Genomic DNA, 13,741 nt, shown 5'->3' with positions numbered 1-13,741 from the left:
AGCGGAAGATATTCATTTTAAGAACCGGGGTATGGTTAGCATTATCTAGTATTTCTCAATACCAAAACACAAATATCCATTCAGCTTACCTCAGCAGGCAGCAGCAAAATTAATCTTTAACTAAAGCTGAATTTATGCTTTGGGATTTATTCATTTTCAAGTTCCTAGAGCTTGCAGAGATTACCCATGTGAAGGTTTAAACAATGGCATGTTGTTTTTCTGAACACACACAGAGACCACCTTAATGCCTAGATACCCACATGTTCACTGCATAGTGTCTTGCTAAGCAAGTAGAGCAGCAATGGAAAGCCATAACCTTGCTGAAAATCATGATTCAATGGCAGTAGAGAAGCTGACAATACTGCTTTCAGGTTCTTGTTTTGCTGAGAATTCAATAAGCAGATGCACAAGATCCGTTAGCACCAGAAAGCAAAAATGGAAGCCATGAGAAAAGAAAAAAATCTAAATGGCCTAAATTGTGCCAATAAAAAGTTTCTGGGGAAAAAAAAAAAAAAAAAAAAAAAATCAGGGTGTAGAGGGATACTGTTAGAGGAATACTTTCTCCTGAAAGCAGTTATCAAGCCTGCAAAACTAAAAAGGGGCAAAAAGAAACCCTGCCTGCCCTGTGGCTCACATTCAGTGATTAATCACTGCCTGTATAGAAAACCTACCAGAAACCCCATCCCGAAAAAGACTACTAGACCTCATTAGTAGACACACCTCTTTTTTTTCTTTTTTTTTTCTATTAATATTCGATCAGTAGGTTCAGACTTCTGAACTTGAAGCAGACCAGTATGTGATGTATCTACCATGCCTGTTGCTCATTATACAATTACTTAACCTACTTAAATCATAAGCTTTCAATGAACTGATTTTAATTGGACACTAAGCTGGGGCACAAGGTAGAGAGATGGCAGGAATCTTCTTCAAAGCATTGGCCTCCTTATGTTCCATGTATTTCTTATTCATTTTTTCTCTAAAATGTATAAGTTATTCTCACACTATAAACCTCTGTTTTGAAGAAACTACAATTTTAGATTTTAATGTGCACTGTTAACTTTACACTACTGACTTTTTTCCAAGTTGTGAATAGAAAGATATTGACTCTTGGACCAAGCATAAGAGCAGCAGCATTAATCAAAGGAAGGACATGGTTTAGAGTCAAAGCAAAATATCATCTGTTCAGTGTAGCTGGATACTTATTTGTCCTCTTCCCAAAGATGAAAATGGAATCACACAATGTCTCACAGGTCGATAGCCTACTATGTATAAATGTAGAGGTGACTCAGTCATTTTTCAATGGGATGCCACGTTGTTCAGAAACACGTTCACCTTTGAACATTTTACTTCATTGTGGGGAAAATACAGAAAGAGGAGGATGTTTTCTGAAATTACCACAGCATCTTGACAGAAATGACCGAAGAGATGACTAGGGATTAAATTATTTGTTATTGTCTAAATTACAAAACAATAAACTGAAACTGAAAACTCAAGGTTAAGTGGATTAACAAGGAACTTACATTGGTGTAAGCTTTGGGCTATGGCTTTAATATAGAATCAAAGATAATTGATTTAGGGAATAAAAACTTCCATCTAAATCACTGAATCAATAACAATCTGGTGAATTATTTTGTCTAAAGAGAAACATTCTACTGTATTTATGGCTAGGACTATTCAGTTTAATGTCATCCCTAGAACACATGCCATTTCTCCTCCCATTCACATTTTCTTTGGAAATCTACAGGAGTCACATAATAATCCTATCTATGATGAGTCAAAAGCAAATCAAAACCACCTGGGTTCCTAGCCTTTCCAGTCCACTAGCAACACTATTCCGTATATTCTTGCTTTGTAAGGAAAAGGAGAATTTTTAATAACTTCTAAGCACATTCAGCCATCATTTGATACTTCTTTTCCAGCCTTGTCTTCATTCAGTATGAATTACTTAAACTTACACCTTTAAAATGGCTGAGCAGGAACTGCAAGGAGCAAGTGATTTATTTTTTTTTTACTGCTTCATTCAGGGGCAGAAAGGGAAAAAATGAAAGTCTTACTTCCTAGAAATGCTGCCTGAGTCTGAGATACCCCCAAGTAACATTCAGTATTACTGTAGCTACAGTATAGGTTGGCTTGAAACCAGGAGCAATCTGAGGTGAAGAGTGATGCCAATCTGGGCGACTGCTCCTACTATTAAATGATTGCTAAGTTAGATCCTTTTGGTATCAAAACTATCAGGACATTAGCTTTTAAAACTCTAGGTCCTATGCATTGCAGAACTGAGTGTTGCAGCTTTGAGGAACAGAGGAAAGGAAAAACAGACAATCACTGAGCAGCCGGTCCCAAAGCAAGAGCACCATCCACTGAGAATCAATCTTGAACTCTCTCTTATCTATGAAACATGAATTGGAATAAACGCAGTCTGATGCATTCCTGAAGAAAGATACTTGTATCTACCTTCACTTCCTTTCCTCTGAAGATCGGGTGAAGACGACTTAAATGTTCAATATAAAAAATTATTATTTTCTGAGAAAAGATAAGCCTTGAAATTCAGAACGAGCAGTAGCTTGCAGGAGCACCTGCAATGATGCAACCTGACAGTCTTCTTTCCCACAAGTTTATAGGAGCTGTGCACCATTCTATGAGGAAAAGATTAGGAAATTTCCTCAGTTTGTGTCTTCTCTTAAAAAAAACAAAACAATTTTAAAAAGGCAATAGGCATATATTTAACACATAGGCAAAAACTGGGATCCCACAGAATGCTTACTGTTGTGGGAAACATATTCTTTGTGAAGAGGGGCAGGGCTTGAATCAACAAAAAATAAACGTCATCACTCCAATGTAGCTCTGGCAGTATCCGTTTTTCAGCCTCTTTTCATTACAGGACAACAAGCCGAAAACTACCTTATGCTGGCAACAACAGTAACACTAACAAAGAGAAAATTATAAACTGTGCAATACACAAAGCAGCAGATGCTGTAATGGTTCCACTGCAATGACACATATGGTGAAAAGGAACTGATGGACAGCTGGATTCAGTTCATCCCATCTTAATTTGAGGATCAAGTAAGATGGACAGTAAGGGGAGGAGACAACCATGGAAAATGCTGCCACTTTGGTCACTTTGGTATTTGGAGTGAACATACTTTCCCAAGTTGATGTTACAGATGAGGTGGCCACCACCTCATCAAAAAGAAAGAAACAGCAGCGTGAATACCAAGGTCAGAGGAGGCTGAGGTGCTCCATGGCAGAGTGGATATTCCTGAAGGGACTGCAGCCTGTGGAAGATGTGCTGGAGCTAAGGGAAAGAGTAGGAAGGAAGGAGCAGCAGTAAGAAACCACCATGTTATGACCACAAACCTCCCATGCACCTCTCACTGCCTCACTGAATGGACTGAGTGAAACCTGCAGGAGTAACAAGGGAGGAGAGGAGTCTGGAGGGAAGGTGAGATGGGGAATGGGGGAGGAGAGGTGTTTTCTCTAAGTGTTTTAACATTTGCATCTTTTTTTGTTTGTTTGTTTCCGTTCCCCAATATCTGAACTAGTAATTAAGTGTTTATATAAACTGATAATAAATTAATTTCCACAAGTCTGTTTTGCCCACAACGGTAATCAGTGAGTGATCTCCCAGCCTTTATCTTGACCAAGAGCTTTCTCACTCTTGTTCTTCCTATTTTCTCCCCCTTCTCACTGGACGATGGAGGCAGCAGGCAAGTGGCTTTTTGGGTGTCTGGCTGTGAGCCCAGGTCACCCCAGCACAACATCCCAAGGAGGCCATGCTCCCGTGGGCACCATAGGCCAGGAGACTGCAACATGGACACTCCAAAGCAGAAGGCACAGAAATGGTCAAATAAACATCCTGGTATCTACTGCTGCTTTTAACCACCAAATATTCAGACTTTGCATGTACAACTACCAGAAATAACACCACATTAATTATATGCGTAAATAAATAATTACAAGCATCTCTTTAAATTACAGTGGCTTCAAAGCACAACTGAGGAGAATCTGTCCCTTCAGGGAAAGTCTTCTGCTCAAGGTAGACATGAGCTGCAACCTAATGTAGTACTTCAGAGGCAGCGAGATTCTTGCCTCTTTTTGAAACAGAAAGTCCTTGCTTGATTGTTGTCTCATTACTATTTTTACATTTAGGATATTAAATCATTATCTCTATTTCTTTCACATTTGCTGATCAGAAAGACAAGCTGAAATTAAAAGCATCACTGGGAAGGGAACTAGCTGTTCCACAACAGAATAGCAGAAATTAAATATGTTTCTCTCTGACAGTTAAAAAAAGAGACAGAGAAAAAAAAATAAATTAAAAAATAAAACAGATAAGGGGTATTAAAGCAGGCGGGGAAAGCTTTCCATGTCCCACATGGCCTAGGTGAGGTGCCTGAGGGTCAGTGCGGCACTGGGAGTCACTGGGCCCCGGCGCTAGGACCTGCTGGCGGGGCTGCCCAGCTGCACTATTTTTATTATGGTATTTTTTGCATTCAGACTTTCCACTGCAGGTGGCCTGGGTCAGGGGATCTGCTCTGCCGGGGTAATCTGGCAGGTCAGCCCAGCAGGAGTTATTTATAGAGGGGTGGGGGACAGAGGGAGAGGATGCGATCGGAATCATCCTGGGGCTACAAGCCGGGAGAGGCACGACCAGGCGAGGGGAAACCCCAAGCACTGTGGTATGGTGTGGTGTGTCACCCAGCACCCTACATGGCCTGGGACCAGCACCCTACACGGCCTGGGACGAGGTCACAGCCCACGCCAGCCAGAGCACTGAGAGTGCAGAGCACCTAGGCAAGGCACAGGCGCTCTTCCTTCCCTCTTCTCCTATTTTTCATCATGGGGAAGTGAGTACGCAGCTCATTCATTCCCTCAGTTAGAGACACTGGTGAGTGGAGGAGGACTGCCATGCCTCGGCATTCAGACCTGGACTCTGGGGAGTTCCAGGCAGAACTTCATAGCCTCACGTGACAAAAAAATGACCCTCACTAGGAATTAAAAATACGTAGGGAATGAGTGCACTCAAGCTGGAGCCTGTCTGGACACAGCCTTTAGAGAAACTTCTGCTTCCCCCCACTTCTGTTGTGTGTGTGAAGACCTTTTCAAGGAGTATTTAAGCTTGCTGTGTCTTACTCTGGCAACCAGGCACTTCACAAGGGGTTATAATCAGCCTTTTTCCCATGGTGCTGGAGAATTGTACTTACACAGCCTGTCATTTATGAGGTCCAATTCTTTTTGGTAGGGAAAGAAACTGGAACAGAGTAGAAACATGAGTATTGCAAATTGCCCTGACTTGTTCTGAGGGCAGTTAAAAATCGGGAGGTGGCCAGCTGTTACACTGGGAAGGGACTAGGCTGTATGGAAGTGCATGAGTAGGACTGCCCTGCTGCAAAGGGCCTGACACCCACCCCTGCCAAACCCCGCTACCATTCAGAAACAAGGCATTCAAACTCTGGCCTTGTAAACATTTGCCAGAGACACCTGAGACACTGACAGGATTCAACTCTTCCCACACAATGTCACAGTGGTTGCCATCTTTTAGTGCCATTCTGTGCAAGTGCCTCACAGCTCACATTGTTCAGCCTGAAAGCAGAAGATCCGATGTCTATGGTCTCCTGATCCCGGTCAGGGTCAAAGCCACAGCTCCATCTCTTAAGGAAGTGCCTTGGTGCCTGTATTGTGCCTGCTGTATTGGGATGGCCTGACCCTGCTGTGGCTGGGCCTCAGTGTGGCTGCAACTCAGAGAGCCCCAAGGACCACAGCCACACCAATGTCAGCACGGGCTTCTGCTTGAGTACAAACGGCTTATTTAGAGCTCACCACTCACTGAGTGGTGGGGGGAGCAGGAATTGCTGGGACTCCTCAGCAGGTCTAATGCCCCCGACATTGCCTTGCCTATCCCTCCTTCTCTGAGAAAGCCCCTTCCCCAACTGGCAAATGAATTTTCGGGGTGTTCATCCACCTCAGCTCCTGAAAGCACCCCTCTTTTGGCCACACAAATAATGAGAAGAAATTATGTGTCTGGCAATACATGGATGCAGTATAACGGCAGGACACTAATGTTCCTCAAGGGAGCAGGGTGCTAAGACCTAAACATCTATATCAGCTTAGCAAAAAAAATAAAAAGCTCCTACATTCAAGTAAGTCTGCATTTTTAAATAATTGCTGGCACAGTTTACAGTTCTGGCTTGCATTTGTATCTGCAGAAATCATATATAAGTAACAGCTAAACAATACAGATATATTAAACTGCCCGGTATGCATTGCATGTTTTATAGAATGCCTCCAATTGTGACGCATTTGAAACTATTTTATACTTTTGATTCACTACATGCTCAAGTTATCTACCCCAGGCACACAGCAGAGTGCCAACAAAGACTTTTGGAGGGGAAGTAAATGCTTTCTTTAACACTTTATAGTTCTAAGCTCCAAAAGACCAAGGAAAACAATGTTTTGCCCTGATGGTCTGGTCAGATACTAATAGAGCACAAGAAGATTCTTCTAATCTGAGAAACTGAGCTGTGCAGCCTGGCTCACCACCCCATCACCATGAGTACTGTTGGCTTCACTAAAAATGCATGTGGAGTGAAGATGATGAGCAAGACTGAAGGGCTCAGCTTCATCACTTCACTCCAGGTGGGAGAGCCAGGCTGTGGGGGTACCTCCATTAATGGCTGTAGGGAAAGGGGAAAATTATTGCGTTTCCTTTCTAAGTAAGTTTTGGACAGTGTTTGGGACTCTCCTATCCACCAGAGGAGCGTACAGCTTCCTACAGAACTTACTTGTCTAGACATCCAGGTGATGCCACCAACTCTTCCAGACACAAATTAAGCACAATGGGTCCATGATTCTCTGTAGCCTAAACAACTTTACAGGCATTTAGGTGACCTCCCTGATACATTCCTTCAGTGGCACCGATGCCCCAACAGCCACAGTACCTGAGAGGTGTACAACAGGACCTCAAACTAAGGTAAACATTACAAAAACAAAACTAAGAATGACATTTCAGTATAGGTTAATGGTCCATCTTTTAGGAACACGGGAAGGATGTAAGCAGCCATATGGAAAAAATCCATTCCTATATTTTTACTGCTGAAAGCTAAGCCTTCCCAAGAGACCCCATGAATGCATTAAAAGCTCTGGATACACGATTTCACGAGTTTCACCACCTCAGCCAGACTGCTAATATATTTATTAAAAAAAAAAAAAAAAAAGTTAATTAATTAATCGTCTGCCACCAAATGCATTCGAGGACTCTGAATCAAGCGGAGAAACGCTACCGCTGAGCTCCACTGCCGCATGCAGAAACTTTCAAACACCGCTGCCGCACCGCCTGGGTCGCAGCGCAGCCGGCTCCGGAGCCGGGGGCGGCCGGGGGGCAGGACCGAGCCCGTCCCGTCCCGTCCCGTCCCGGGGGCACCAGCCGCCTCCCCCTTGCCTCCGGGCCTCCGGCAGCGCGATCCCCGCCGGGGCAGGCACCTGCTGGGGGGCAGGAGGACGGTGCCGGCTCTCACGCAGCTCTCCGTGCACCCCTGGGTGGCGGCGGGTGTGTGTGTGTGTGTGTCGGGGGGGGTCCTTATGGATGTGGATCCCAAACTTTGCTGCCGCAGATCCTGGCCGGACCTGTTGCCGCCGGGCTGGGCGCTGCTCCTCCCGGCTCCGGGGGATCGGAGGGGAGCATCAGCGCCGCTGGTTTTGCGAGGGGGCTCCGCTGGGGTGATGGCACGGAGCTGGCGACCCCATCAGACCCCCAATTCTCCCCTGCACCTTAGCAGGCAGCGGCTGGCTGTCACCTGTCGCCGGCTTCGGGGTGGCACCTCCACCGGCACCGTGCCTGGCTCCCAGCGCTGCCCCTTCCCCTCGCTGCTGCACAGCGGGGCTCGCCCCTTCCCCGCTCTCCTCAGCGCCCCGAGCCCCCCGGCTTCCCCTCCTGCCCTCCCCCGGTCCCCGCGGAGGGCAGCGCCCCCGGGGGCTCGCCTTACCCGGCTGGAGGCGAGGACCTGCCGGTAGCGCTCCTCCTCCGCCGGCAGGGCAGGGAACTGTTGCATGGAGAGCATGCCGGGGCTCCTGCAGCTGCTGCTGCTGTTGGGGCTCCTCCACTTTCTCCTGCCCCCTGCGCTCCCCTACCTCAGCCGCACACTGCACACACACAGCACACACACACACACTTGCCGGGCTCGGGGTTGGGGGGGCTCCGCATTTTGTCTGCTCGGCCCCCTGCCCCCTCCCGCCTCCTCCGCCCAATAATAACAAACCTCGGAGAGAAAGCCGCCGCATCCCCACCCCTTTCCCACACAAAGGCTCTACCCCTTGGGGACGAGCAGGGGGACAGCCCGCGGGGGCACGTATCGCCCCTACGAGATCTCCCCGGGGGGCTGTGGGCACGGCCTGTGTCCCCCCTGGACAACCTTCAGGTGGTGGGAGCCGAGCTCGCCCCTCGCCTCGACCCCAATAAAGAAAAGGGACAAAATGTCCCTTCCCCAGCCCTCCTGTCCCAAAACCAGGAGCCCGCAGCCCGCTCCTTCCCCCCGGGAGCTGCACCTGTACCGCTCACATACACACAGAGAAACGCACTTCAAGGCAAACGCTTCCCCCTAGCTCTTCTCCAGCTTCTTTCCCAGCTGTCTACTGCTTTACCTTTGGATTTAGGTCACGTCACTTTGCATTCGTGTGTGAAGTTTAAAGGGGGCATTGCGTGCTCCTGGAGTGCCACCGCGCATAACTGACTGCTGCTCCTGATAATTCAGTCCTGCGTTACCCAACCAAAGTCACCTCAGGAGGGAGCACAATGGGGTTTGGGTTGGTTTTGTGCTTCCCCTCCTCTTTTCAAACAATTGCACGAATAAAAGGAGAAGTACAGAAGAAGACATAAAAGTGAGAGTATTTATACATTAGGCAGCTTGGGCATTGTGCAGAACAATTTGGGCTGTAATTCTGATTTTAAAAAAAAGGGGAATCAAGATGTAATTCATAATTACAGCATTTCACAGAGATTCATTAGCCCTGTCAAAAATCACGATAAGAACAAATGAAAACCGAGAACCAAAAGGTGCAATCCATGGCCAGCTTGGCCTTGGATTGAGGCTGCGTTCTCCTCAGCAGTAAGGACTTGTAAACCCTGACCCAACTTTTCCTCCTCATCCCATCCCCATTCCCTCAATCTGGCGAGTAAGTTTTGTAGCTGCAACATTCAACCCGCGCACAGCACCCAGAAAAAGCCTAAACTGAGTTCAGTGGCTGGTGATGGTTTCATGGAAATCATTGCCCAAGGAACAATTATTTAGATTAAATAAGACTTGGTTGAATTACACGACAGCTCCCTCGGCATATGGTCCCTATTGATACATTAGCCCTAGCAGAAACCTGTTTTCTGGTAGAACAGCCTATAAATATTTTAATGCAGAGTATAAATATAGTTAATTTAGTTAACTTGTTACCATTAGTGGAAAGAAGCAAGTATGCCTAGTTATCTTATAGCTAATTTGACCTCATCTGTTTTTTCTCTATTTTTAACTTCGCATTTCCCTTCCTAGTAAATACAGACTACAGTATCTTCATTTTACCCTTCTTTACAGTGATTGATTTAATTAGAAGGGCATATAAAAGCATACAAAAATAAACTCACAAAGCAAGAAGAGGGAGCAACTTAAATGTCCACACGTGACAGCTGGGACGAAACCAATGCAGAAGAGGGATATCTGAAGCAAATGAAACCACAGCCAGGGCTGCCCACACGAGCACACTCAGCCCTAAGCCCCACACCAGAGCAGCCACCACACACCTCAAGCTCCTGCTGCCCAGCCCCAGCACATCCTTCCAAGGGAACTCTGCAGCACAGACACATCCCACTCCGAGCAGCTAAGATAGGCTCTGGAGCCAGAACTACTGAGATGGCAAGCGCTCAGAGTTCAGTGCTTTAAAGGCACACTCACACATGGAAGCTTTTATGAACAAATTTTGGTGTTATCTGCATAGTAATATTTCTCTCTCTAGTAGTTACAGTCAGGACAAATGTCTAATAAATCGGTCTTACGTCCCTTTGTGAGGCCAAAAAAAAATCATCTACTACATCCACTCCAATTTGTTGTATCTTAATCAGCTTCACCAACCCATTCTCACAATTACCAGAGTACCACCACAGAGGAGCATGATTAAGTAATTTCAGCATCCATTCAGTAGTAAAAACTACCCCTGCCAAAGGGGGGCAGAGAGCACGCCTAAAACTTCCACTTCAACCTCAGCTGTTACTACTCAGGAGAAGTTTGCTGCTTTATGATACTAGGCAGAAAGAAACAAATTTTCAAGTTGTTTTGGATGTGTTTATTGTATGACTTGGTTTTTACATTCAATGAACATATACAAGGGCCTTGTAACTCTTACAGGGAACAAACCTGTCCAAGGAGTTTCCAATCCAAACATATTGACAACTTAGAAGCACCTTGATTCAGCAAAAAGATGAGTGCTTACTAGAATGCATTCAGAATGAGGAAAAACCCTTGGAAGTTTTGTTGTTTTTTTTTTTCATTTTACATGCAACTAAATATTCTGAATGCACAGTGTGCTTATCATCCAATTTGTCTCTATAATTTCCCAACATCAGATCAGATTATATCATTTATTCTAATGTATATTTATCAATACACTTTTTTTTTTTGTAAATTAACATTCAAAATACCTGAAATATTCAAAGTATTTCCTGTATCCTGAATAACAGATGATTTCATCCATACCTTTTTCTTCAAAGTTGTCGTGCTTGCAACATGTGGAGCTCCAAACAAAAACAAGAAGCAAAAAATGAACTATAGAAATAATTATTTAAAAACAACAAATAGAAGCCAGTGATTTATTAAACTGCAGATTGCTTGAGCCCCCACGCTTTTTTTTTTTATGCCAAGCAACAAATATCTGGTTCAGCAGGCAGACCAATAGAGTGCAAATGACTCAGATGGTTGGATAAGATATCCAGAACTATTTTGAATAACATTTCAAAAATAGGTATGCCTCACATATGTGAGGTTCAGGAGAGATACACATCTTTTAGGAAAGAGAATATGCTTACACGCACACGTGCATGTATGAATGGAATGAATTTTAAGGAGTTTTATGCTTTATTATTATAATTAAGACAATCAATCAGAAGCAAGTTTTTTCCTTTCCAATATGTCACACAAACATTGCAAAATATTCAGAAAAGAACACGAAGAACTACTTGAAACATGCAACTTAAGTGCAGATCATTTTTAAAGCTCTGTAGAGAGATTTCTTCTCTGTGCCAGAGAGGCAGGGAGAAACTTTACATTGTACTTGTTTTAAAGAAATACCTTACAATAAATAGAAAAATGGGTTATATTCACATAAAATAAAAGCTGTTTCCACAATGGCCCCATTCACATTGACCTAAATATTCCAACTGCAAAGGTATCTTTTTGTATTTTTGGACAATAGATCACATTTTACTTCACCTGAACAAAAACTTCCTTTCTTTTTCTTTCAGTGGCAGGAGAATTACAGGCCTAAGCTGTCCCATAATAGCATCACCCCATTTGGTTAAAGAAACAACACTTACAACATGGAATTATCTCACAGGTGTCGTTATTTTAGAAGAGAGTTAAAGCAACAATACAGAAAACAGTTTATTCCTTACACAAGGAAACAAGAGAATTCAGTAGACACACAACTGTGATTGCCTGCTGTAAATTCAGTTCTACGACAATTTTATTTCTACAGTTTTATATACTAATAGCTTGACAGAATTAGTATACATTTGTGAAGTCAATAGAAAAAAAAATCTATCAAATAGCACCAATTCATGCTAAATATTGCCAATTTTTCTTCATGTTTCTTATCCTTCACCAACTTAGGTGAAAAATTCAAAAGAACCCGTTTCCCTCATTTTGTCAATCTATGCAATCTGAAAGCTACTGTCTTTTGCAGCTTTTCTTTTTCTGCTGCTGAACCTTAATTATATTCAGGTATCATCTCAGACGGTACTGAGTCCTTTCACACGTGGGCCAAAACAGAAAGAGCTTTCAAACAAACTGCAATCTTCTCTACTACTTTATACAAATGGTCCCGCTGCTTTTGCAATGTTTTTTTAGTAAGTTACACGTGCTGTGGGGGGAAAACATCCCACAAACAGAACTCCACAAGCTGCCAGCTCTGTACCTCATCTTTTGAAGGATCTAGTAAGCACTTTCCAGTTACTCAGTTTGCTCAAGTATCATAAGATTTCCAACACAGATTTAAAAATTCAGTTCTCATTCTCCCCTTCACCTCAGATTTAACTTGCAGCCCCTCTGCTGAGATGATGTAGCTTCTCTTTTAACTTGAAGCCATGTAAACCTTGTAGTTCTACCAACCAATATTCTACAGCAAGGCATTCTAAACTAGTCAGTAAGAAAATATTTAAATAGCTTAAAGTTTAGCTAGATGGCTAGCCACCCAGATGGAAAACATAACTGTATTGTTACACTGTTCAAACACTTTACATTTTTGTACATCTATGCAAATATTCAAATGTGATATTTATCTGTACAAATATTCAAGCAATATGATGCTTTATGTTTAATTTCAATTTGCTTTTCTGCTCTTGGTTACAGAAGCAGTGTCAAGAACATATCTCTGTACCCTGAAAGTACTTCATACGCATGCTCAGGGTATGCATCCGTCCACTAAATTAAGTTTTCAATTGATTTGATTTTCAGGAGAACCAGGTATAGAAAAACAAAAAAAGTCACTCACAGTCTGCAAGGGGGGCCCGATTTATTGTTTGTAATACAGTTGACTTGAAAGACCGTTCACATTTCCCTTCGCTAAACAAAGTTTTGACATGAGGCCACAGAATGCTCAAATAAGTGATCTGAAGTTCCCCATTCGTTGTTATCATTAAAACTGGCATGAAGCACAGAAATTGTGTGATACAACAGAAGGACTAGCTTAAGAATGCTGATTTTTAACAAAACACTGGACTGATTTTATGGGAAACAAATATTCAAGAAAGCATTTTATACTAAGCTATTTTTAATATTGTGAAATGGAGACATGGAAAAGTAACTCAATATATTAATAGAACAAATGTTAATGGATCTCAGACAAATTACATCAGCACTTCAGTGTAGACTAAGATTTACTATTTCATTACTTTCAGTGTCTGAATTCAGTTTTGTGCTGCGAATGTAATGACACAAAAGGTGACATTTCTTCCCTCCTCTGCTCTTTTCTTGGCAAATAGTATACATACATAATCTATGCATATTAGGTTCTGTTACACACAGACTAACATTCTAGGAATAATAGCTACCTGACTGAGGTATATTAAATATTGAGTTGTTTCAGTCGTTGTAGACCATGAGCCATGCAATCATCACAACTGCAACTCCGAACACTGGCAGCATAATGAGGTTTTTATATTTTTGCCACGATGACTGTTCAATTTCTACTTCATCCTTTCTCCGCTTATTCTTTCTTCGCCCTTTTAATCTGTTTTCAAAAGCTTCCAGTTCAGCCTAGATGAGAAAACCAAAAGTAGTTGGCATTGCATCAGGATTAAAAACAAGGAAACATGCAGATTTTAAATAACATTCCCCAAATCCATTTATAAAAATAACTAGCAGCCAATGAAATTACACATCTCCTACAGATGAGATAGTAGCACCACATCCCATGGTTACAAAGCACTTTGCTTCCAGGTGTTACACCATTGTTTAGTTTCCTGTAAAGTGTTGCAAAAATGCAACCAAAT

The 13,741-nt window shown here is 43.2% G+C and overlaps 2 protein-coding genes across 2 annotated transcripts in view; both read right to left on the bottom strand.

The window, feature by feature from the left end:
- Positions 1-8,057, bottom strand: part of CORIN (corin, serine peptidase) — a 129,542-nt gene extending 121,485 nt beyond the window's left edge. The window contains exon 1 of the mRNA XM_032186670.1: positions 7,983-8,057. Within this exon, the coding sequence (XP_032042561.1) occupies positions 7,983-8,057 (75 nt within the window). The remainder of the gene's footprint in view (positions 1-7,982) is intronic.
- Positions 8,058-10,511: 2,454 nt separating this feature from the next.
- The window catches only part of NFXL1 (nuclear transcription factor, X-box binding like 1), a 41,899-nt gene continuing 38,669 nt past the window's right edge, over positions 10,512-13,741 (bottom strand). The window contains exon 22 of the mRNA XM_032186334.1: positions 10,512-13,505. Coding sequence (XP_032042225.1) covers positions 13,332-13,505 — 174 coding nt within the window. The 3' untranslated portion in view covers positions 10,512-13,331. The remainder of the gene's footprint in view (positions 13,506-13,741) is intronic.

Source organism: Aythya fuligula, chromosome 4, assembly GCF_009819795.1.
Source record: "Aythya fuligula isolate bAytFul2 chromosome 4, bAytFul2.pri, whole genome shotgun sequence".
Taxonomy (NCBI): domain Eukaryota; kingdom Metazoa; phylum Chordata; class Aves; order Anseriformes; family Anatidae; genus Aythya; species Aythya fuligula.
The sequence above is the reverse complement of the archived record's forward strand: the minus strand, read 5'-3'. Positions and strand labels throughout refer to the sequence as shown.